Source organism: Bufo bufo, chromosome 10 (assembly GCF_905171765.1).
Source record: "Bufo bufo chromosome 10, aBufBuf1.1, whole genome shotgun sequence".
NCBI lineage: Eukaryota > Metazoa > Chordata > Amphibia > Anura > Bufonidae > Bufo > Bufo bufo.
Genome location: NC_053398.1, coordinates 131,471,462 through 131,498,871, shown reverse-complemented (window position 1 = coordinate 131,498,871; position 27,410 = coordinate 131,471,462). Strand labels below are relative to the sequence as shown.

Sequence of the window (27,410 nt, the reverse complement as noted above, 5' to 3'; positions counted from 1 at the left end):
ACAGCACAGTACACATACACACTGCACAGTACAGTCCTCACCCCGTATTACACAGCATGGTACACATACACACTGCACAGTACTCTCCTAACCCCGTATTACACAGCACGGTACACATACACACTGCACAGTACTCTCCTCACCCCGTCTTACACAGCACGGTACACATACACACTGCACAGTACAGTCCTCACCCCGTATTACACAGCACGGTACACATACACACTGCACAGTACTCTCCTCACCCCGTATTACACAGCACAGTACACATACACACTGCACAGTACTCTCCTCACCCCGTATTACACAGCACGGTACACATACACACTGCACAGTACTCTCCTCACCCCGTATTACACAGCACAGTACCATGCTGTGTAATACGGGGTGAGGAGAGTACTGTGCAGTGTGTATGTGTACCATGCTGTGTAATACGGGGTGAGGACTGTACTGTGCAGTGTAGTGTGTATGTGTACTGTGCTGTGTACACAGTACTCTCCTCACCCCGTATTACACAGCATGGTACACATACACACTGCACAGTACTCTCCTCACCCCGTCTTACACAGCACAGTACACATACACACTACACTGCACAGTACAGTACAGTCCTCACCCCGTATTACACAGCACGGTACACATACACACTGCACAGTACTCTCCTCACCCCGTATTATACAGCACGGTACACATACACACTACACAGTACTCTCCTCACCCCGTATTACACAGCACAGTACACATACACACTACTCTCCTCACCCCGTATTACACAGCATGGTACACATACACACTGCACAGTACACTCCTCACCCCATATTACACAGCACAGTACACATACACACTACACAGTACTCTCCTCACCCCGTATTACACAGCACAGTACACATACACACTACACAGTACTCTCCTCACCCCGTATTACACAGCACGGTACACATACACACTGCACAGTACTCTCCTCACCCCGTATTACACAGCACAGTACACATACACACTGCACAGTACTCTCCTCACCCTGTATTATACAGCACGGTACACATACACACTGCACAGTACTGTTCTCACCCCGTATTAAACTGCACAGTACACATACACACTGCACAGTACAGTCCTCATACCGTATTACACAGCATGGTACACATACACACTACACAGTACTCTCCTCACCCCATATTACACAGCATGGTACACATACACACTGCACAGTACTCTCCTCACCCCGTATTACACAGCACAGTACACATACACACTGCACAGTACTCTCCTCACCCCGTATTACACAGCACGGTACACATACACACTGCACAGTACAGTCCTCACCCCGTCTTACACAGCACAGTACACATACACACTACACTGCACAGTACAGTCCTCACCCCGTATTACACAGCATGGTACACATACACACTGCACAGTACAGTCCTCACCCCGTATTACACAGCACGGTACACATACACACTACACTGCACAGTACAGTCCTCACCCCGTATTACACAGCACAGTACTCTCCTGACCCCGTATTATACAGCACGGTACACATACACACTGCACAGTACAGTCCTCACCCCGTATTACACAGCACGGTACACATACACACTGCACAGTACTCTCCTCACCCCGTATTACACAGCACAGTACACATACACACTACACAGTACTCTCCTCACCCCGTATTACACAGCACAGTACACATACACACTACACAGTACTCTCCTCACCCCGTATTACACAGCACGGTACACATACACACTGCACAGTACAGTCCTCACCCCGTATTACACAGCACGGTACACATACACACTGCACAGTACTCTCCTCACCCCATATTACACAGCACAGTACACATACACACTACACAGTACTCTCCTCACCCCGTATTACACAGCACAGTACACATACACACTACACAGTACTCTCCTCACCCCGTATTACACAGCACAGTACACATACACACTGCACAGTACAGTCCTCATACCGTATTACACAGCACAGTACACATACACACTGCACAGTACAGTCCTCATACCGTATTACACAGCACAGTACACATACACACTGCACAGTACTCTCCTCACCCCGTATTACACAGCATGGTAAACATACACACTGCACAGTACTCTCCTCACCCCGTATTACACAGCACGGTACACATACACACTGCACAGTACTCTCCTCACCCCGTATTACACAGCACGGTACACATACACACTACACAGTACTCTCCTCACCCCGTATTACATAGCACGGTACACATACACACTACACAGTACTCTCCTCACCCCGTATTACACAGCACGGTACACATACACACTGCACAGTACTCTCCTCACCCCGTATTACACAGCACGGTACACATACACACTGCACAGTACTCTCCTCACCCCATATTACACAGCATGGTACACATACACACTGCACAGTACTCTCCTCACCCCGTATTACACAGCATGGTACACATACACACTGCACAGTACTGTTCTCACCCCGTATTACACAGCATGGTACACATACACACTGCACAGTACACTCCTCACCCCGTATTACACAGCACGGTACACATACACACTGCACAGTACAGTACAGTCCTCACCCCGTATTACACAGCACAGTACACATACACACTGCACAGTACTCTCCTCACCCCGTATTACACAGCACGGTACACATACACACTGCACAGTACTCTCCTCACCCCATATTACACAGCATGGTACACATACACACTGCACAGTACTCTCCTCACCCCGTATTACACAGCATGGTACACATACACACTGCACAGTACTGTTCTCACCCCGTATTACACAGCATGGTACACATACACACTGCACAGTACTCTCCTCACCCCGTATTACACAGCACAGTACACATACACACTACACAGTACTCTCCTGACCCCGTATTACACAGCACAGTACACATACACACTACACAGTACTCTCCTCACCCCGTATTACACAGCACAGTACACATACACACTACACAGTACTCTCCTCACCCCGTATTACACAGCACAGTACACATACACACTACTCTCCTCACCCCGTATTACACAGCACGGTACACATACACACTGCACAGTACTCTCCTCACCCCGTATTACACAGCACAGTACACATACACACTACACAGTACTCTCCTCACCCCATATTACACAGCACAGTACACATACACACTACTCTCCTCACCCCGTATTACACAGCACGGTACACATACACACTGCACAGTACTCTCCTCACCCCGTATTACACAGCACAGTACACATACACACTACACAGTACTCTCCTCACCCCATATTACACAGCATGGTACACATACACACTGCACAGTACTCTCCTCACCCCGTATTACACAGCACAGTACACATACACACTACACACTACTCTCCTCACCCCGTATTACACAGCACAGTACACATACACACTACACAGTACTCTCCTCACCCCGTATTACACAGCACAGTACACATACACACTACACAGTACTCTCCTCACCCCGTATTACACAGCACAGTACACATACACACTACTCTCCTCACCCCGTATTACACAGCACGGTACACATACACACTGCACAGTACTCTCCTCACCCCGTATTACACAGCACAGTACACATACACACTACACAGTACTCTCCTCACCCCGTATTACACAGCACAGTACACATACACACTACTCTCCTCACCCCGTATTACACAGCACAGTACACATACACACTACACAGTACTCTCCTCACCCCATATTACACAGCACGGTACACATACACACTGCACAGTACTCTCCTCACCCCGTATTACACAGCACGGTACATATACACACTACACAGTACAGTCCTCACCCCGTATTACACAGCACAGTACACATACACACTACACAGTACTCTCCTCACCCCGTATTACACAGCACGGTACACATACACACTACACAGTACTCTCCTCACCCCGTATTACACAGCACAGTACACATACACACTACACAGTACTCTCCTCACCCCGTATTACACAGCACGGTACACATACACACTGCACAGTACACATAGTGGTTGGCAACAATGCTGTAAACACCAGTGTAACACGTGGCTTTTCTTCTCCGTATAACATGGTTATAAGGGAAAATAATAGCATTCTGAATACAGAATGCATAGTACAACAGCGCTGGAGGGGTTAAAAAAAATAAATAAAAAATTTTTAACTCACCTTAATCCACTTGATCGCGCAGCCCGGCTTCCCTTCTGTCTTCTTCTTTGCTGTGTGCAGGAAAAGGACCTGTGGTGACGTCACTCCGGTCATCACATGATCCATCACCATGGTAAAAGATCATGTGATAACCGGAGTGACGTCACCACAGGTCCTTTTCCTGCACACAGCAAAGAAGAAGACAGAAGAGAAGCCGGGCTGCGCGATCAAGTGGATTAAGGTGAGTTAAATTATTTTACTTTTTTTTTTTTTAACCCCTCCAGCGCTATTGTACTATGCATTCTGTATTCAGAATGCTATTATTTTCCCTTATAACCATGTTATAAGGGAAAATAATACAATCTACAGAACACCGATCCCAAGCCCGAACTTCTGTGAAGAAGTTCGGGTTTGGGTACCAAACATGCCGATTTTTCTAACGCTCGTGCAAAACGCATTACAATGTTTTGCACTCGAGCGGAAAAATCGCGCATGTTCCCGCAACGCACCCGCACCTTTTCCCGCAACGCTCGTGTGAAAGCACAGGATCCTAGGAGGCCACCTCTGAAACTTAGATTTCATTCCTTCATCCCCCCCATCATCATCCATAAAATAATTAAAAGGATTGTCCAGAGTTAGAAACAGTGCCACACCTGTCCATCGGTTAGGTCTGGTATTGCAGTGGACAGGTGCGGCACTGTCCTTGAAAGGAAGTAGCCATGCTTTCCTAATCCTGGACAACTCCTTTAACACTTAAAAGGCTGATATCAGAGATCACGCACCCCCCTCTTCCCCCAGTGATCCGGGACATATGTAAAAGGGTAACAAAATCCATCCTATAAAGTGTCAGAAATATGAAACCGCAAGCGTTTTAAGTCCCACATAAGGACGTAGTCCACACACGGGACAGAAAAAATTAAATAAAATCAGCTGCAGGTTTCCCAGCACGTTCCCTGAGAATCTGTGAGTTACACGCTGCGGATTTCATCAGGTGAAAATCTACAGAAGGACCTAACCTGCTGCGGATTTACAGTCCGCCCCGCCATCGGTTGCTGCATCGTGTGATTTGTTACAATTTAATCCACTTTACTGCTATAGATCTGCAGCATTTCTGCTACGGGTGGCCATGGCCTGGCGGGATGTAATCTGCATCCGAAAAAACAGCAGCAAAATTCGCATGTGCACGAGTTATTTGCAGATTTTAATTGCAGAAGGTGATGTCTGCGGTGGAAAAACGGACATGCCGAGGGTGCACAATCCGCACCGTTGGTGCATGAGACCTGCTGAAATCTCCTCCACGTTGCTGGTGCTGTAATGGCCGATAACAGGGACCAGTAGCTCACGTTCAGCTACAGACGCAGGCGGTACCAACGATCACAGGCTATTTAAAGGGGGGAGGGGGCGAGTGGTCTTTTGCAATCACTTTGCAAATGTGCACAGTCTGCACTGGACCTCTAGGATTTCTTCTGCCGGCGTCTGATACGTCAGTCACAGGCTGTACTATATAATGTATCGGATACGGCAGGGCGAGGTGCGAGGCACCGGGAGCCGATCTGCATTTCATTTCTCCACATGTGCAGAGTCAGCGGATTCGTGATTTTCACCCTGGAGAGCAGGAGTTTTACTGGACAAGATGTATGGAGGCGAGGAAGCACTTATTGTTCAGCAGCCGTAAGCGAGAAAGTAACACACAATGAATGAATGTTATAGGGGGCTTTGGGAAGCAATAGAGGGGGGGTCTCCAGACCCAGACCCCCCCCTCCCCACTCTGTCAGGCACAGATTTAAGAGTGACACCGACTCTAAAGCAATGGGACACTGAGTAATACTGCTCCTACAGCCAGTCGTTAGGGGGGCCTAAACTAAACTAGAAGAAGATGATGGCCCCTCCTCAACTAAGGCCTCGTCCACATTTCCGTGAAAAAAAGCGTACGTGTTTAATCCGTTAGGATGTCCATGAAGGATCTGTGGTTGGTCCGTGTGTCCGCTTTTACCACCTGTGTGTCACCCGTAATTCATTAACGTTGCTCAGCTGAAAATGAATTTCCAAAGAATCTCCTATTGGTCTTCAGTGAATAACGGATGCCATCCATGGCGTGCCCGTGAATTTCACTAACCCATTAACTTCTATGGGCGTGCTTGGTCCGCATCACGGATCAAAGTAGTGCGTTTCTCCGTGATTTTTTTCACTGACCCACGGTCAGTAAAAAAAATACTGAAATGTGAACAGACACATTCAAATCAATGGGCACGTGTGCTGTCTGTGGAAAATGCAGACAGCACCCGTCAATGAAAAACGGAAATGTGGATGAGGCCTAAGGAAACTTTACATGAGGCACATGCCTGCACAGCCTTGGCCCAATTTCAAGATAGAGGCCAGAGGGGCAGATGCCAATCCCGTCTATGTAATTATGTTCTTAAAGGAGAACTCCGGAGAAGCTCCATCCACACCAGACCTTGGGGACAACTGGACAATCTGCTTTATCTCCATATGGTTAGCACTGGGCCTATCAGCGTTTGTTAAAACCAGGCATCAACCCAAATAAAGAACCCCTGTGGGTGTTGTGTGGTCGGATCCGGCATGTCCTGGTCGCTGCGGGCACCATCTCCACTCTGCGCTCCATTAGCAGGCGGATCCTGATCCTCTCACATCTTTTAATGGCCGAATTATTAATAAGAGTTAAAAGCCTGCGTTCCCTCCGCATCTTCAGAGGACTACTCAGGACGTGGCGGAGCGCGCCAGCTTTCTCTTTGGAGAGGCACATTTCTGGAAGGCGTCCAGGACTCTCTCTGGTAACGAGGCACTTACAGGATAAAAGATGAAATTAGCCACGCGGGGGGTCCTAACCCTATGTGAGCTCAGCCAGGAGGCAGCCATGTTTAACCATCTGCTTATGATATTAATTTGTCGGGAAGGAGGGGGTAAGGAATGAACGGCCGCAGCGCGTTGGGCTGATCACGCTGCCGGGATACGTGTCAATTAGCGCCTGTTGAAGCAGGGTCTTTGTGACCTTCATCCTAAGCCCAGGGCGCAACGTTAATAACGCAGAGTCTGGCGGCGCTGCGATTCTGTTCTTCTGCACATATGAGATGTCGGTCTGCAGGGAACTTCACAAGTAAAAATGGAAGCCGCCAGCGCCATGTAATTAGTGTCTTCTCCTGCCGAAACCGTTGCGGTGTAAGTGGAGCTCTGGCGTATCGAGATGTAAAATAACGTCTGCCACATCCACATGAGACATTTATAGGCACAGGCTGCAGGCAGCGGGAGCAGAGCCGTCCCTTAGTGCGATATCACTTTATAACACACTGGTCGTCACGTTATTACGCCCTGTCAGATTGGTTTGACTTCTGGGGACGGTATGAATAAGGTTTCTCTGCAAAATCCTGTCTCATCTTGAACGCTATTCACAATTCTGCTGCTCCTGACCTCACACCTCCTGACATTATCCCCCCAGCTGGTTCAGGGTCTGTAAAAAGCATGTTCCTTATGGGTAACTCTCGGCACATCCACCATTATTCCTCCATTCTGGGTCAGAGTCTGTGAAGAGAATGCTCTGCTGTAGTGTACTGCATTAAAAGGAGAGTTACACATGTCCACAATTACCCTGCTGGTTCAGTGTCTGCTATGAGCAGGGGCCTAGCTATAGGGGGTGCAGAGGTAGCAGCCGCTACCGGGCCCAGGAGCCTGAGGGGCCCAAAGACCCTTGCGCCCCATAAGAAGACACCAGTATTATAGAAAGTGCATGCTGGTCAGGTTATAGCTCTGGCTGGAGGGAAGGGCTTTGGTCAAGAATTTGGCATGGGGGGAGGTCTACTGTTTAGCATGAAGGCGATGTGCTTCCCTAGCCACAAAACACTGAGGGAAGGGGGGGGGGGGCCCAAGCTGAACCTTTAGACCAGGGCCCATGAGCCTTTAGCTACACCCCTGGTTTGAGCATGCTCTGCTTTATTGTACGTCGGTAAATGTAGTGTTACAGATGTCCACAATACCCCTGCTGGTTCAGTATCTGGTTTGAGCATGCTCTGCTGTATTGTACGTCTGTAAATGTAGTGTTACAGATGACCACAATACCCCTGCTGGTTCAGTATCTGGTATGAGCATGCTCTGCTTTACTGTACAGCAGTAAATGTAGTATTACAGATGTCCACAATACCCCTGCTGGTTCAGTATCTGGTATGAGCATGCTCTGCTTTACTGTACAGCAGTAAATGTAGTATTACAGATGTCCACAATACCCCTGCTGGTTCAGTATCTGGTATGAGCATGCTCTGCTTTACTGTACAGCAGTAAATGTAGTATTACAGATGTCCACAATACCCCTGCTGGTTCAGTATCTGGTATGAGCATGCTCTGCTTTACTGTACAGCAGTAAATGTAGTATTACAGATGTCCACAATACCCCTGCTGGTTCAGTATCTGGTATGAGCATGCTCTGCTTTACTGTACAGCAGTAAATGTAGTATTACAGATGTCCACAATACCCCTGCTGGTTCAGTATCTGGTTTGAGCATGCTCTGCTTTATTGTACAGCAGTAAATGTACGGTACGGAGATGATCGGCCAGTGCTAGTCTGCAGTGACGGGCAGCCAGTGCCTGTGTGTGGTGAGGAGAGGCCAGCGCCAACGTGCAGGGATGAGCGGAGTGCCAGCGATCGTACGCGGTGATGAGAAGTCACCAGAGCATTGTGTGAGCTCAGGTGACTGTTTTGCTCACGGCAGGTAGGTCCCATGTCTGACAGCAAGTGTGAGAGACAATGTTGTCCGATTCCATGGGCAACCAGCAGAATTTCCAGAGAAGCTCTGGACATGAATGGATTTGATTTGTAAGAAGTCAATAAAAGCGGGGCGCTGCCGGAATATCCTGTATATGACATCACGAGCAGCTGATGTACAGGCCGTGCCATCCTTCAGGGTGCCGCCTCCTCTATGGCACCTAGATATCAGGACTGGAGCGCCAATTACTCCCTACGCCAGCATTCGCCGCTGTAAAGCGCTTACTATTTAATCCTTCTCCGCCTGGAGCAGGACTTCATCTGCAGTAGCTGCAAGATGTCGCTGCCTTTTCCATGCTAATGAGCGCACTGACTGCAGGGCTTCCCTTTACTGCCAGAGAAAAAGCAAAAAGCATCTAAAAATCCCCTTTGAAATAAATAATAAGAGAATAATGGCGGCTTGTATGAGCGGCCGCGACACCGCACTCATCCTACTGGGACAAGTGGCGGCTGCTGTGAAGTTTCCTGCCTTGTTCTGTCAGATCCAGGCCCGACCTGTCAATCTCCATCGTCTTCATCTCCTTCCGCAGAGTCTTGGAGAGCGGAGGAAGATTAAGGCGTGTGCAAGGGGATTAGCTGAAAATTTACAGCAACCGGTGCCTCTAACTCCTTCAATCTCCGGAAACCATGGGGTCAGGCTCCGATCTGTGGGTGACGCCATAACTGCTCTCTGCCAATCTAGAACACAATCTCTTCTGAGAAAGGGGATAAACGTGACGACGGTAAGCTCTGCCACACAACTGGCAAACACGTGACCTCTATGTCCAAGATGCAGCATGCTTTTACAACCTATCATGTTATCCCCTATGCTTTACACTGCAGCACTGTTTGTGGTGTATAAGCACATGCTCAGCAGGAAGGGTGCTGTACCATGTGTCTGGGAAACCGCAGCACTGCAGAACCTTTCTTCTCAGGATTGAGACAAGATAGGAAAACCCCTTTAAGAGCCTCAGCCACCATAGACTGATCTTAATGTTCAGTGTTATGTTAGCACTGTATAGCAGTATCACATATGCTGGCCCCCCATTATTGGCCCAAGGGCCTCCACAAACCTTGTTCTGGCCTTGACATATTATAAAGTGCATTGTGAAAGCAAGTCGGGCACTAAATCGATGTGACTACCACTAAGGCCTCATGCACACGACCGTTGTTGTGTTCCGTTCCGCAAAATGGGGTTCCGTTGTTCCGTGATCCGTTTCCGTGTGTCTGCCTTTATTTTTGGAGGATCACCAGACATAAAGGAAAGTAAAAAAAAAAAAATCGAAGACAGGTTTGCCATGCAAATGATAGGAAAAAAACGGACGCGGACAACAATCTTGTGTGCCTCCGTGTTTTTTAGCGGTCCCATTGACTTGAATGGGTCCGCGAACCGTTTTCAGCGAAAATAATAGGACAGGTTATATTTTTTTGACGGACTGGTGCATTAGCCGAGTTTTCAATGGACCCATTGAAAGTCAATGGATCCGCAGAAAATCACGAAAAACTGAACAACGGACACGGAATAAAACAACGGTCGTGTGCATGAGGCCTAAGGCAGGTGGAGAATGGCTGTACTGCCCCCCTCGCTGTTATAATGGCCGCCTCTTCATGATCAGTTCATCTCGTCCCCATCATTTCGGAAGATGCTTCCAATAATCAATCAGCACAGAGAACATTCTGTATGAAGGGGGGGGGGGGGGGGGGGGGGGGGGGGCTGCGATTACTGTGAGAGACTTCTTATTAGAGAAGACATTTCATCAATTGCTGCATCAAAAATGACAGAAAAGTGGAAGAAACTATTGATATCTGCGGCCCAGTCATTATACCACACTGACAATTATACTCAACCGATACAATGTCACCACCCGGCAACGATTATACTCAACCGATACAATGTCACCACCCGGCAACGATTATACTCAACCGATACAATGTCACCACCCGGCAACAATTATACTCAACCGATACAATGTCACCACCCGGCAATGATTATACTCAACCGATACAATGTCACCACCTGCCAACAATTATACTCAACCGATACAATGTCACCACCCGGCAACAATTATACTCAACCGATACAATGTCACCACCCGGCAACAATTATACTCAACCGATAAAATGTCACCACCCGGTAATGATTATACTCAACCGATACAAAGTCACCACCTGGTAATGATTATACTCAACCGATACAATGTCACCACCCGGTAATGATTATACTCAACCGATACAATGTCACCACCCGGTAATGATTATACTCAACCGATACAAAGTCACCACCTGGTAATGATTATACTCAACCGATACAATGTCACCACCTGCCAACAATTATACTCAACCGATACAATGTCACCACCCGGCAATGATTATACTCAACCGATACAATGTCACCACCTGCCAACAATTATACTCAACCGATACAATGTCACCACCCGGCAAAGATTATACTCAACCGATACAATGTCACCACCCGGCAATGATTATACTCAACCGATACAATGTCACCACCCGGCAATGATTATACTCAACCGATACAATGTCACCACCCGGCAAAAATTGTACTCAACCGATACAATGTCACCACCCGGCAAAGATTATACTCAACCGATACAATGTCATCACGGATTGTATTCAGTCAACTTGAAAAAAAACTATTCCAATGCAAAGGCATTGGGGACATCAGCAATAAAAGAGCAATTTAAAGGGACAGATCCTCCAGAAAGATATGAAGACCTATGGAAATCATTGTTTTTAGCGCAGTTTGGTTAGAGCACAGATATGACTGCATCATCAGAGGCCTAAGCTGCTGGTGCCCCTATACTTTACACTGCAGTTTGGCTCAAGCTATGATCAGCAACCCCAGTTTAGCTGTGTTGAATACAAGGGTCTATTGATGTAGTCTAAACTCCAGCTCTTGTCTCACTAGAGGCTGAGATGATGCTTTACACTGCTGCTTTGCTTGTTCAAGGGGTATTCCGTTTATAGAAAGTTATCCCTTATCCACAGAATAGGGGATAATTATCAGATTGGCGGGGATCCCAGCGCTGAGACCGTCACTGATCACTAGAACGGGGGCCCTGTACCCTACTGAAATGGAAGGAGCGGCTGGTTGGAGAATCAGGTCTATGGCAGCGCCGGAGATAGTGCAGGGGCAGGACAGAACTGCTGGACGTACGGCACACAGGGAGAGACTGTCCAAATGCTGGATTATCAGGCCAGAGGTGGTCTAACAGAACTGTCAGATTATAGCCCTCAGTAATAAATCTGTGACTACCTTCTTGTATCCCTCGGCTCAGTGATGTCAGTTACCTATAATGTGTCTCAGCTCCATCTGCAGGGGGCGCTGTATGAGAGAGGCGCATGACACCTGCCCTGCAATTATAATGTCAGACGGAGGAGGTCGCCTGGAACACAACACCCCCACGTCCCCCAATCTACCCCTGCCACATAAAAGACGAAGCCATGCCTACCTGACGCGTTCTTCAGATATCCATTGGCGTCCACCGTCATGTACATGATGTACGGCCCCGGCTGATTAACCCCAAATGGCTGAAATACAAAGATGAAAATGAATGAGAAAGACTAGCTTCCCACAGCAGCACAGAGAATTTCAGGTGGGGACAGGGGTAATGTCGTGATGTGAAGAGTGGGTAGGTCATAGACTTAGAGTTAGACAGCGGGTCTTCCAGCAGCACAAAGTGTTTCAGGAAAGTTACGTACAGACCTTAATTTGGAAAGGGCTGCATATGACAGCAACAAGGGGGGATGTAGACAAGTGATATAACACAGGCTGAGAGTGACACAGTGAAAGAAGCAGGTCCTCCAACAGCACAGAGTATTTCAGGAAAGCCGTAGAGATGCGGGGCAGAAACCTGTCCACTCGGGTGATGATATTAATCAGGACAGGACGGCATGTGTCAGTGTCATGATGTGAGGAGGACATTGACTTTTAGTTAAATACGGAAGGAGCTGAGTGCTCCAGCAGCACAGAGTATTTCAGGGGAGCAGTAGAGATGTGGAGGCAGTAACCTGTCCACTTGGGTTATGATATTAATCAGGACAGGACGGCAGGGGTCAGTGTCATGATGTGAGGAGGGCATGGAGGCAAAGGGGAAGACATACATTTACAGTTACATCTGGGAAGGAACTGGGTGCTCGAGCAGCACAGAGTATTTCAGGAGAGAAGTATACAGATGGTAATGAGAAAAAAGGCTGCATGTGACAGAGGATGTAGTTGGGGGAACTTGCTTGTGACATAAGACCCTCCCAGCAGCACAGAGTATTTCAAGAGAGGAATGTGTGCACTTTGATCATGGATGCTGAGGCTGCACTACTGAGGCAGTCTAATGGCAACTTCCACTCCTGATATCTGCCAGGTGCAATGAACATCCAAATCACTATCTACATGTAACTTGTATGTACACGTGAGAACACAGCACTGCAGCACATGTTGTCAGAGTCTCTCAGTGGTGCAGCCTCAGGCTTTGGGCCTGTAAAGTCAAGCAATCCCAGCCTAAGGCTCCATTCACACGTCCACAATTCTGTTTCGCAGAACGGAATTGCGGACCCATACATTTCTATGGGGCCGCACGATGTGCTGCCCGGATCCGCAATTCCGTTCCCGAAAAATATAGAACATGTCCTATTCTTGTCCGCAATTGCAGACAAGATTAGGCATTTTCTATCATAGTGCCAGCGCTGTGCGGTCCGCAAAATGCAGAACGCACATTGCCGATGTCCGTGTTTTGCGGATCCGCAAAACACATACAGATGTGTGAATGGACCCTAAGACAAAGACTTTAAAAAGCATTTTTCACATTTATAATACAAGTTGATGTTACGAGCTTGTTCCTTCCAATTGCTCGCCCCAGTGATGAATACAACTCTGCTGCCTGAGAAGCGATGGCGAGAAACACGCTGACAATAGCGGTCCGGACACTCGCATTACTTTTGGTTGTCACCACACAAGCATCAGTCAGTGGTGCAGAAAATGGAGCCGCTGCTCTCCATCCGGGGATGCAGAGGGAGGACGGGATGATGGACAGCAGCCATCTGAAGTGAATTGATCATCTCTGTCGTCAACTTTGCGGCTTTACGCGGATGTAACGCCGTGCCGCTCCAATGCCGGCGTCTGCTCGCCAGCATAACACGCGCTGTGATCGCAGCTCTGTCATTAAAAGGGCGCCGGGAATGTGAGGCGACCTCAGACACCAAAGGTCGCTGCCGCTCCAGACACGACGGCGAAGAATCCAACCACAGTGACTCCCTGGCATGAAGCAGGAATGGCGCTGCCAGCAGGGCAAACCATGGAGCGCAGGATGTAAGGTCAGACATGTGAAAAAGCCAGAGGCACAATACGTGCTAATGCTGCAGTCCCAGGATGACGGCTGTAATCCTTGTATAACGGAGAGCTCAGAGTGAGCGCCCAGCCTCAGCCACAGCAGTCATGACCATGACATTACAGGTCACCCGGATACCCGTCAATAGAGATGAGCAAATTTCCGCTTATGAAATTCGTTCACACTTCGTTTGGTGGTAAAAGGACTCCCCTGCATAATGGGACAGATCCGTTTTGCAGCCCATAGACTTCTATTATGACGGAATGAATAACGGAATGCCTCTAAAGACATTCCGTCATAGAATTGCGTTATGGCCCGTGGTAACGGAATCCATAACGCAATTCACCTTTTACCACCAGACGAAGTGTGAACTAATTTCAACATCTGAAATTCGCTCTTCTCTACCCGTCATGTCTACATGCTCCATCCTTGGGCAGCTGCCTGTGCGACGTATATACATGTGTATACAGTGTCCGTTCCCAGCACAGCTAGATCTGAGAGTGGAAGCTGACATCATCCAAAGAGGCTACCCTGCAGTGAATGGAGTAGAAAGTCCATTCACATGGAGCAGCGTGCGCCCTCTGATATGGTTTTCTTCCAGCAACGCCACTTTTTTTTTTACTCCCTGACAACTGCTACGATGGCGTTTACTCGCAGTTGTCATCCAGCACTGCGGTGCGGTTTCCATAGAAGCAGTGATACAATGTCTGAACTTGCAACATTGTAACAGTCCGGACATCCTGCACCGGCGCCATTATTCTGCATTTTCCAGTGGGAACAGTGGAGGAATTGTTCTTCTCTTTTCGGCTGCAGATAATGAGCGGCGGTCAGGGGGTCATTCTTCTTCCTATTCACTTCTCTGGCATTTATCATGTTGGATTTATCCGTGGAGCATGAAGCCCCCGGTGTCTGAGGAGAAGGGATGGAAACTTCAAAAGAGCGCGGAACGACCTTCCAGAGCGGAGCGGATTAGGGGAGCGGCGCTTTTACGAAAATCAACTGCTCTGAGGCTTTGTAGACAAGACGGCAGTGACATCAGAGCACAATGCCCACACGAGAGCTCGGCAGACAAGGAGCGGTCACCGGGACAGGGTTGCATTTGATGTCTGAGGATGATAGGTAATAGTAGAAGTAGGCTCCCTAGCAGCACAGAGTATTTCAGGAGTGAAATGTCCAGATGTTAGGACAGGGCTGCCAGGGGTTATGTGAGGATGAGAATGGAGATAAAGAAGAGGTCACAGATTACATTGTGAAAGCAGCAGTGTACTGAGCAGCACAGAGTATTTCAGGAGAGGCGTGTGCTGATCTTGCAGGACAGCGTTATGGAATTTCAGCTCTGCATCTTCGGACTTTAGGTTACAATGGCCGGGTCCTTACCTTTACATGTTGTGGGCAGTCATTGGAGCAGATACCACTGAGCACTAAAAGAAGAAGAAGAAGAGAGGGGGTCAGCGTCGCTCACAATGCTGCAGAGCTCTGGTCACATTACTACACACGGCAGGGTCCTGCTTACAGGTGACAGACTGCAGAGCTCAGGTCACATTACTACACACGGCAGGGTCCTGCTTACAGGTGACAGGCTGCAGAGCTCTGGTCACATTACTACACACGGCAGGGTCCTGCTTACAGGTGACAGGCTGCAGAGCTCTGGTCACATTACTACACACGGCAGGGTCCTGCTTACAGGTGACAGACTGCAGAGCTCAGGTCACATTACTACACACGGCAGGGTCCTGCTTACAGGTGACAGGCTGCAGAGCTGTGGTCACATTACTAATCACGGCAGGGTCCTGCTTACAGGTGACAGACAGCAGAGCTCTAGTCACATTACTACACACAGCAGGGTCCTGCTTACAGATGACAGACTGCAGAGCTCAGGTCACATTACTAATCACGGCAGGGTCCTGCTTACAGGTGACAGGCTGCAGAGCTCTGGTCACATTACTACACACGGCAGGGTCCTGCTTACAGGTGACAGACTGCAGAGCTCAGGTCACATTACTACACACGGCAGGGTCCTGCTTACAGGTGACAGGCTGCAGAGCTCTGGTCACATTACTACACACGGCAGGGTCCTGCTTACAGGTGACAGACTGCAGAGCTCAGGTCACATTACTACACACGGCAGGGTCCGAGCTCTGGTCACATTACTACACACGGCAGGGTCCTGCTTACAGGTGACAGACTGCAGAGCTCTGGTCACATTACTACACACGGCAGGGTCCTGCTTACAGGTGACAGACTGCAGAGCTGTGGTCACATTACTACACACAGCAGGGTCCTGCTTACAGGTGACAGGCTGCAGAGCTCTGGTCACATTACTACACACGGCAGGGTCCTGCTTACAAGTGACAGACTGCAGAGCTCTGGTCACATTACTACACACAGCAGGGTCCTGCTTACAGGTGACAGACTGCAGAGCTGTGGTCACATTACTACACACAGCATGGTCCTGCTTACAGGTGACAGGCTGCAGAGCTCTGGTCACATTACTACACACGGCAGGGTCCTGCTTACAGGTGACAGGCTGCAGAGCTCTGGTCACATTACTACACACGGCAGGGTCCTGCTTACAGGTGACAGACAGCAGAGCTCTAGTCACATTACTACACACAGCAGGGTCCTGCTTACAGGTGACAGACAGCAGAGCTCTAGTCACATTACTACACACAGCAGGGTCCTGCTTACAGGTGACAGGCTGCAGAGCTGTGGTCACATTACTACACACAGCAGGGTCCTGCTTACAGGTGACAGGCTGCAGAGCTCTGGTCACATTACTAATCACAGCAGGGTCCTGCTTACAGGTGACAGACTGCAGAGCTCTGGTCACATTACTACACACGGCAGGGTCCTGCTTACAGGTGACAGGCTGCAGAGCTCTGGTCACATTACTACACACGGCAGGGTCCTGCTTATAAGTGACAGGCTGCAGAGCTGTGGTCACATTACTACACACGGCAGGGTCCTGCTTACAGGTGACAGGCTGCAGAGCTGTGGTCACATTACTACACACGGCGGGGTCCTGCTTACAGGTGACAGACTGCAGAGCTCTGGTCACATTACTACACACGGCAGGGTCCTGCTTACAGATGACAGACTGCAGAGCTGTGGTCACATTACTACACACGGCAGGGTCCTGCTTACAGGTGACAGACTGCAGAGCTGTGGTCACATTACTACACACGGCAGGGTCCTGCTTACAGGTGACAGACTGCAGAGCTCTGGTCACATTACTACACACGGCAGGGTCCTGCTTACAGGTGACAGGCTGCAGAGCTCTGGTCACATTACTAATCACGGCAGGGTCCTGCTTACAGGTGACAGACTGCAGAGCTCTGGTCACATTACTACACACAGCAGGGTCCTGCTTACAGGTGACAGGCTGCAGAGCTCTGGTCACATTACTACACACGGCAGGGTCCTGCTTACAGGTGACAGACTGCAGAGCTCTGGTCACATTACTACACACGGCAGGGTCCTGCTTACAGGTGACAGACTGCAGAGCTCAGGTCACATTACTACACACGGCAGGGTCCTGCTTACAGGTGACAGACTGCAGAGCTGTGGTCACATTACTACACACGGCAGGGTCCTGCTTACAGGTGACAGGCTGCAGAGCTCTGGTCACATTACTAATCACGGCAGGGTCCTGCTTACAGGTGACAGGCTGCAGAGCTCTGGTCACATTACTACACACGGCAGGGTCCTGCTTACAAGTGACAGGCTGCAGAGCTCTGGTCACATTACTACACACGGCAGGGTCCTGCTTACAGGTGACAGACTGCAGAGCTCTGGTCACATTACTACACACAGCAGGGTCCTGCTTACAGGTGACAGACTGCAGAGCTCTGGTCACATTACTACACACGGCAGGGTCCTGCTTACAGGTGACAGGCTGCAGAGCTCTAGTCACATTACTACACACGGCAGGGTCCTGCTTACAGGTGACAGACTGCAGAGCTCTGGTCACATTACTACACACAGCAGGGTCCTTGCTTACAGGTGACAGGCTGCAGAGCTCTGGTCACATTACTACACACGGCAGGGTCCTGCTTACAGGTGACAGACTGCAGAGCTCTGGTCACATTACTACACACGGCAGGGTCCTGCTTACAGGTGACAGGCTGCAGAGCTCTGGTCACATTACTACACACGGCAGGGTCCTGCTTACAGGTGACAGACTGCAGAGCTCTGGTCACATTACTACACACGGCAGGGTCCTGCTTACAGGTGACAGACAGCAGAGCTCTAGTCACATTACTACACACAGCAGGGTCCTGCTTACAGGTGACAGGCTGCAGAGCTCTGGTCACATTACTACACACGGCAGGGTCCTGCTTACAAGTGACAGACAGCAGAGCTCTGGTCACATTACTACACACGGCAGGGTCCTGCTTACAGGTGACAGACTGCAGAGCTCTGGTCACATTACTACACACGGCAGGGTCCTGCTTACAGGTGACAGGCTGCAGACTTCTGGTCACATTACTACACACGGCAGGGTCCTGCTTACAGGTGACAGACTGCAGAGCTCTGGTCACATTACTACACACGGCAGGGTCCTGCTTACAGGTGACAGGCTGCAGAGCTGTGGTCACATTACTACACACGGCAGGGTCCTGCTTACAGGTGACAGGCTGCAGAGCTCTGGTCACATTACTACACACGGCAGGGTCCTGCTTACAGGTGACAGACTGCAGAGCTCAGGTCACATTACTACACACGGCAGGGTCCTGCTTACAGGTGACAGGCTGCAGAGCTGTGGTCACATTACTAATCACGGCAGGGTCCTGCTTACAGGTGACAGGCTGCAGAGCTCTGGTCACATTACTACACACAGCAGGGTCCTGCTTACGGATGACAGACTGCAATCGTGCGGACTGTGACACTATACCCCTGGCCAGCTTGTGTCGGCACACCTTTTCTTTGCTGTATCGAATGGCCTGTTCGACTAAGTTATCCTACATCGCATCTCTGCTACCTGTGACTGTCTATAGACCTACTACTTGTCACAGCTGAGGGTTTGATACAATTTTATCAGGGCAGGAGAGAGGTTTGTGCTGCTTGTTAGCTCACAGAAGACTGTGGATACAGCTGTAACAAACCCTCTGCTATGAGAAGCATTAGATCTGTATTGATTTTCAGCCTCCCAACTATTGACAGCAAGCAGAGATCTCGATAACAGCGAGACATAAAGTCTATTATAACACCGCGATGGTTACAGTTATAATCTCCTAAATCCTCCCTTGGGGGTTCCTCTAAAAACTGCACTTTACTTTGGCCGGAGCCATGACCTTCAAAATCCTCCGCACCTCTAATTCCCGATTAATGAGGCGCTGCCATGGTAACGAGCATTAGGAGATAAGAAATATACATTTCCCCTAATTACTGTACAGCGCACCTATTAATGGGTAGGACGCGACGAGCCGCTGAGCGGAGAAATGTTAGAACAATTAGCTAAATTAACACAACGCGGATGTAAGCCCCTCATTCTCACAATGGTCAGTTACATCCCCCTTTTTCTAAAACTGCTCTGTCTGTGTCAGTCGGGCGAGCGGTCGGCCCCGGACCGGGCGAGCATTCTGCTGTATCCATAGGAAATCCCTATACTTAGGGATTTGCAGCCGCTCCCTTGGTAAAACATCCTTCTGAAGTCAGAGCTTTACACGAGCAAACGACCAATTCCATCTCCCTGACCATTTCTCCAAGACCCTTTAATACTCGCAAACATCTGTTCAGGAGCGTATTCATCCTCCTGCCAAGATGAGACGCTGCTGGCACGGGAGGAGAGAGCGCAGCGTGATTAAGAGACGGAGATTCCCCCACAGGACGCAGCACCGCACCCCCCACCCCCATCTACTGTTTAGAAATGTAGAAAAGGATCTTTTGGGTATTTTCTTTTACATTTTTGGTAAACTGAGATGCAAGGAGGAGAGGCAGTCACTGAATCCCGCAATGACTGTAATTAATCCTGTACGCTTTGCTGGACATGCTAAGCTGTCAAGAGAGCGCCTGAGAGATGAGAGAGTGCGACATGCAGGACGCCGAGGAAGAGAGCGCTGGAGGGGGGGAGGAGAAGGGACCCAGGAGCTAATAAAGATGTATGGGAAGAGAGGGGGACGAGTCGTCTATACAGAGGAGGTTATTGCTACTTAATTCCCTGGCGTTTTGTGTTTGTGAGATCCGTTCAGGGATCTCACAAGTGGTCCAGAACGGATCAGTTTTGCCCTAATGCATTCTGAATGGAAAAGGATCCGCTCAGAACGCATCAGTTTGCCTCTGTTCCGCCTCCATTCCGCTCTGGAGGCTGCCTGCAGCGTTTTGGTGTCTGTCTGACGAAACTGAGCCAAACGGATCCGTTCTGACACACAATGTAAGTCAATGGGGACGGATCCGTTTTCTATGACACAATCTGGCACAATAGAAAACGGATCCGTCCTCCATTTGACTTTCAATGGTGTTCAAGACGGATCCGTCTTGGCTATGTTAAAGATAATACAAATGGATCCGTTGTGAACGGATACAGACGTTTGTATTATCTGAACGGATCCATCTGTGCAGATCCGTGACGGATCCGCACCAAACGCGAGTGTGAAAGTATGGCACCAACATATTCTGAAGCGCTGTGTACATTGTAACCACTCACATCGGCCCCTGTCCCCAGGAGCTCACTATCCGACTTGTTCATGAGGCCAATTTCTTTGTAACACAATGACTGGTTGGCATAGAAACAGCTTTTCCCACAATCATCCTCGGCCCCGGAGCAGGGGGTATACGTTACATCACACTCACCTATCACCTTGACAAAATAAGCGTCGGCTTCGAAGTTGTTGATCAGGACGTTGATGGCGCCGTCCTCGGAGGTCCTCCTGCTCAACACAATGATGTCCAGGATGCCCTGAAACGGCACAAGCACTGGTCAACGGGGGAGATCTGCGAGGTACACTGCGCTAGAATAGCGCCTTTTTTGCCGACAGAAAGGAGCACGGTTAGGAAGACTTTAAAGGGGTTGCCTCATCTGAGACAATGGGGGCATATCACTAGGATATACCCCCATTGTCAGATAGGTGCAGGTTCCACCGCTGGGAGCCACACCTATATTGAGAACGGAGCCCGCAAAGTGGTGGCAGGAGGACTCTGGTCCGGCCACCACTAAGCGTGCTCTACATAGGAGTGAATGGAAGCGCATGACCGGCCACCGCTCCCATTCACTTCTATGGTCCTAACGGAGATAGCCGACCCACAGAAAAGAATGTAGGGTGGCTGCACATGCGCAGGGCACCCTCCACAACTTTCGGTGCTCTGTTCTCAATATAGGTATGGGACCCGCAGCTATTAGACAATGGGGGCGTATCCTAGCGATATGCCCCCATTGTCTCAGACACGTGCCATATTAAGGCCGATATTGGTGCATATGTACATGACGATTAGCAACCATCCCACATCATACCCGTCTGGAGGAGAAGTTAGCTACTTCCTGTCTCTACACTTCCCAGAATTCCTGGTCATTTCTCTATACTTCCTGGAATTCCTTGTTGTTTTTGGAGGCATTGTTTAGGGTAAGGAAGGTGTCTACCAATTAGCAACCATCAGAGGGCGAGTACAGGGGTCCAGTGCAAACAAGCGATCACTGCTTCATTCACTTCTATGGGACTGACGGAGCTCTGTGAACTCATGATAGTGGGGGTCCCAGCCAGCGATCGGACCCCCCTGGTGATGAATAACATATTCCTTACCTGTGAGCAGGGGCTAAATGTTCATGAGGCTAACCCTTTAAGGGTCAGGACAACCTGTGACCGAGTGACAGAAGACATCCCCATGAGAGTTAATATGGTGGTCAACAGTTGTAGCCGACCACATGAACCATCTCATGCATTGACATAAAGCAGCCCCTCCCCCCCCCAAATTAATTATAACATATAGAGCAACAATCACCCCGCCAATAAACAGGGCAAACTGTACTTTGGCAGCAGATTAATCTTTGGCTTTTTTTTTTGCTCGTGTTCCCGCATGATCTCCAACATCAAAGTAATGAATCCGCGCAGACGGGCGCGGTAAATAATTTAAAATCGGATTTTATTAAAAGTTACATGGACGGAGCTGGAGGGTCAGAGTCGCCGCTAATAAATTTATGTTATTAATTATTCAGGCGAACCAAGACTTCAAAAATGTATCTACTTAACCCCTTCCGTGCCACCAATTACTTATCCTGGAACTGCGCTGTCTGTCCCGAGCTGTAATGGCGGCCATATTGGATGCCCCCCCCAGCTTTTCTCCGAAAGGATAGGAATAAGTAAAAGCTGTAAAGAATAATCCTATAGAACCCTATAATCCGTAAACCCACCCAAATCTGCCTCTTTTACCCCCGTACATTAGAAGAGTGTAGTGCACCGCGGCAGCGGCTCTACAGATCACGCTTGATGGGGCCCCAGAGTCTCTGCCTAATTTAGTAATTTGCTTTCATTATCTGCTCCGGCTCCTAAAACCTGACACCAGAGGGGAGCCGGCGCGGCGTGCTCAAAGGAAAGTGGCAATCAAAAGAAGTCAAAGCGTTCTCACATCTTCGTAAAAGTCAAAGAAGGTCGCCACCGCCGCGTCCTTTATCTGATTGAGGTCGGGGATCTCCCAGTGGACGTCAAACATCCTGGAGCAGGTGCTGTTCTTACAGGGGACGTTCTCCAGCAGGAAGGCTTGCTGGTTACTAGGAGAGAGAAGAAACCCGTTAGGAGACCATTCACACTGGACAGGCCTCACAGCCTGCCGTAAGCAACTGATCCTGTAGGGGGCGCAGGCAAATGGAAATATAATGAAAAGCTCTGCGACTTCCTAATAGACTTCGTGTTCCAGTTCCTCACCGTTTTCAAGCTCTCCGCTTCCTGTCAGTGAATAAGAACAATCCTGCTGAGGTTGCATAGCTGCACAGACCAAATATCTCTCACTGCTGAGGATTTGCTACAATTGTATCCAATCTGGGAAAACACAGTATCTGACAGCAGCACTCTGGATGGTCTGTTACAATGTATCAGTGCTGGTAAAAAGTATCATGCATGACTATCCAGAATAGACACAACTGTAACAAACCTTCTGCTGTGACAGACAGACCTAATATTTCTCACTGCTGAGGATTTGGTTCAGTTGTATCCGGTCTGGAAAACCCTCTCTCCTGCCCTGTCTTGATAGTTTGTTACAATGTATCAGTGCAGGTAAAATGTGTCATGCGTGTTTTTATCAGAGAGGACTGTCCAGAACAGATCCATCTGTAACAAACCTTCTGCGTTATTGATGATGGATGGAAGTGCTCAAGCTGGGAAAGCTGGGTGACTGCCACATTAACTGCCACCCAGCTTTCTCAAAGACAGATGAGCAGGACTCAAGTTCAAGGGAAAGTCAGTCACATACAAGTGATCCAGGATTATCATTTACATGGATCGGTGGCATTGTGAAGTCGCCATCTTTTGTCGACAATTGTTATGTGTATTTTCTGTAATGGCCACCAGGGGGCACCCTCCTTATACCACAGGTGGATACAGATGACTGCACAAACACAAGATCCTTCCTGTGATTGTGAGACTATTGCCCGACATAAAGCAGTGATACGGCTTGTGTGTGTCTCCATGGTGACAGACTACATACAACCCACATGTAGTCTGATCCTCTTCTACTGTCTGTAGATTAGCAGGAAGACAGTAACAAGTGACTACAGGATCAGACTACATGGGGTACGTATGTAGTCTGTCACCATGGAGACACATAGGTCTGAATTGGAGCTGTAAACAAAACTGTAGGATTTCTTTTTGCAAACCTGCTTACGGTACTTTTTTTACAGCACTGGAGCCATTTCAAAGATGGTTGCCAAAGTCTACACATCCCCTTTAAAATGTTTGCCACCTGCAAGGACACGTTACACATGCGCTTGATGTAAACCACCCCGACGGGACTCATCTGTTACCGTTAATCCGGACAGTGGAGCGGCGCTCTGGCAATTGTCCATCAATCCTCTTCTACTCGGAGGAGTCTCGGGAATTGTTTAAACAAACCGAGCTCCACAAGCGCGGACGCCAATGATATTATGATGGAGTGAACTCGGGGCAACGAGACGGGGAATGAAGAGGATTAACCAGGGCTAAACTGCCAGCGGTGCTCGGCGGGATGAATACGTCGCAATATAACACTCGGGGCACCAGCTGTGATACCGGAGCCGATGTACATTAACTCCATGGGGCACATTCACTAAAGTGTCTGGGCCGTATTCTCTCCTTCATACCCTGGTTCTTTTTGTGTCCACACAATATATTAACATTGTTGTGTTTTGCGAAACCTGCGCCTTTTTCTGATTTTACTACAGATTCTTAAGGAGTAGTGTTGAGCGAACTTGTTTTTTAAGTTCTGCGTCCAAAGTTCGGGTTCTCGAAGAGTCCCGTTAAGGATACGGAATTATGAATCCATAACGGGATTCTTCGAGAACCCGAACTTTGGACGCAGAACTTAAAAAACAGGTTCGCTCAGCAATATTAAGAAGCACTCAGGTACGCCTTTTTTGACGAGAGATTTGACATGTGCGCCGATTTGTCCGTCCTTTTTTGGTGGCTTAAAACTATGATGCTCTGGGGACGGCGCATTTTTTGTCCACATGCATATAATTTTCTGGCGCAATTGAGATTTTTTTTACCGCACTTTTTACAATGCAATCTTTGACCTTTTCCCAACAGCTTTTTGTCCAATAAACGTAAAGTTTTGCTGTCATTTCTTTTGCGGATGGGTAGGGACAGCGACAGGGAACATTTTTCTGATAATATAATTTATTTATTTTTCACAAATTCTGTAGATAACTCAATTACAGATGCCGGAGCGACTGAAGCCACGACCAACGATGTAAAACCAAAATTACATACGTAGCAGAAAAGAGGAAAAATACAGGACGATATATTTCTCCCACACAACCTGGACCACATAGACAGCTGGCAGCGCGCGCCACAATAATAAGATGATGTGCAATAGTCTCACAGCACAATCCCTAAGTACTATCAGGCGTAAAACGCCTGCGCTGTAGACAACGTAGGGCCCATTTACGAACACCTGTGAGCCAAATAATAAATCTAACCCTAAATGCGTGCACATGATGGGGGGGAAAAAAGGGCAGAAAATGACGGAGAAAAAGGCGAGCTTAGTAAATGTGCCCCCATGTCTTATAAGTAAACTTTAGGCTTCTGCTCAGTTTATCCTCCATGCTTTACACTACAACCATACTCTAGGCACAGCTATGACCAGTGACTCCAGCTTAGCGAAGATAGTCTGACATTCACCCTATCAAAGGGGATGTCTGGGAATAATTAAAAATAGCTGTTTTCGTCCATAAACAGTGCCATCCACAGGTTGCGCGTGGTATAGCAGCTCAGGCCCGTTCAATTTAATAGAGCACAGTTGCGATGCCAGACACAACCCGTGGACAGGTTTAGGGTTTTAGGAAGAAAATATTTTTCAAATCCTGAACAATCCCTTCAAAAATGCAGCCCCCCATGCTTTACACTGCACAACTATCTGCCATAAAAGTCAGTGTCTGCAGATGCAATTTCCAGTAAAGCGAGGATGTAATTACTAAAACTAACAAGTGATAAAAAGGAGATTATGCCCCCCCCCCGCAGGGAGGGGCTGTAATAAAAGGGGAGGAGCCTGGGTCTATACCTAAGCAGCACCTGTGATAGACAGCAGTCTGGCAGGCATGAAAGGGTTACTGCTGACGAGTCCTTATTACTTTTATTAAGGTAATATCATTTAATCATGCAGCCAGACACATAAAGCGCCCGTGTTTATTGCAGTCATATCGCAGATTTATCAGCTTCTGAGGGTAATGGATATTACGGCTGGGGAACAAAAGCACTCAGCGCGGCCGAGAAACCCTGCGCCTGCGGGTGCAGATGAGTCAGTGCTTGGCAGTGGAGCACAATGCAGGGAAGATCTATGGGGCGTCCACCCTGCACCCCACCTCGTGGCACCCTACAGCACCTTTAGTTAGCTTCTTTCCCAAAGTTCCCCAGGCAGGGGCTTCATGGACCACAAGAGGCATTAAAGGGGTTGTCCATAGCTGCTGGTTTCCAAAAAAAGATATTACCCCCATCCCCCATGGATGCCCGTATTTCCTACTAGGGCACATAAGTAGGAGCCGTCTTTTATAATTAAGATTTTCACTCTACCAATTTGTTTTCCTTACTCTATAGGAGCCAGTTTTCTTCTAAGCAATGACTTTCAGAGAAAGAACAGTTAATCTGTGCTAGCAGAGCTGCAGTGTAAAGTATGGGGGGGGAAGGCAGCCTTGATGAGACAGGAATCTGAGCCAACCTCAGGCTCTTGGGGTCAGTGATTGCCTCTGAAGACCCCCACATACATTAGACCAGGGACCAGCAACCTCCGGCACTCCTCAAGCTATTGTGAAACTACAATTCCCAGCATGCTCCTTTGCTCAAGAACAGCAAATCAAGCGTGCATGGTGAGAGTTGTAGTTTCTCAACTGCTGGAGGTTGCTGACCCCTGCAATAGACTATGGCTACCCTCTTCGGCAGGGAACTGGCTGACAGTCTAAGGCTACAGGCACACGACCGTATGGATTTTGCGGTCCACAAAAAAAAAAAAAGGATGACATCCGTATGCAATCTGTTTTGTTTTTGCGGATCTATTGTAACAATGCCTAAAACGGACAAGAATAGGACATGTTCTATTTTTTTTGCGAGGCTACGGAACGGACATACTGATGCGGACAGCACGCGGTGTGCTGTCCGCAAAAAATGCGGACCCGCTGAAATGAATGGGTCTGCATCCTATCCGCAAAAAAAACGGAACGGACACGGAAACAAAATGCGTTCGTGTGCATGTAGCCTACTGCGTATGAGGAGCTCCTCTCTGTCTGGCCCCCCATGACGGAGAAGACCCTTGATTGCTCAGCCGCCCATCACAGTGATTAAGAGCGCGCTCTCCCGACCCCCCGCGCACAGCGTGGAACGGAGTCACAAGGATGGGACGACGCTTATCTCCTTAATCAAGAAGATCAATCACTGGAATGAGATCCAGGGATGGAGGAGGAAATGACGAGCCGCTCTGCCTGATCGATCGCCCCGCTCGCTGACAACGACATTTCCCAACTACCTGC

At 48.8% G+C, this 27,410-nt stretch overlaps 1 protein-coding gene across 1 annotated transcript in view; it reads right to left on the bottom strand.

Moving 5' to 3' along the window:
• Positions 1–27,410, bottom strand: part of ITFG1 (integrin alpha FG-GAP repeat containing 1) — a 100,338-nt gene that overhangs the window by 13,055 nt on the left and 59,873 nt on the right. The window contains exons 11-14 of the mRNA XM_040410499.1: positions 22,829–22,970; positions 21,062–21,167; positions 15,647–15,690; positions 12,401–12,479 (exon numbers count right to left, since the gene is read on the bottom strand). Of these exons, the coding sequence (XP_040266433.1) occupies positions 12,401–12,479; positions 15,647–15,690; positions 21,062–21,167; positions 22,829–22,970 (371 nt within the window). The remainder of the gene's footprint in view (positions 1–12,400; positions 12,480–15,646; positions 15,691–21,061; positions 21,168–22,828; positions 22,971–27,410) is intronic.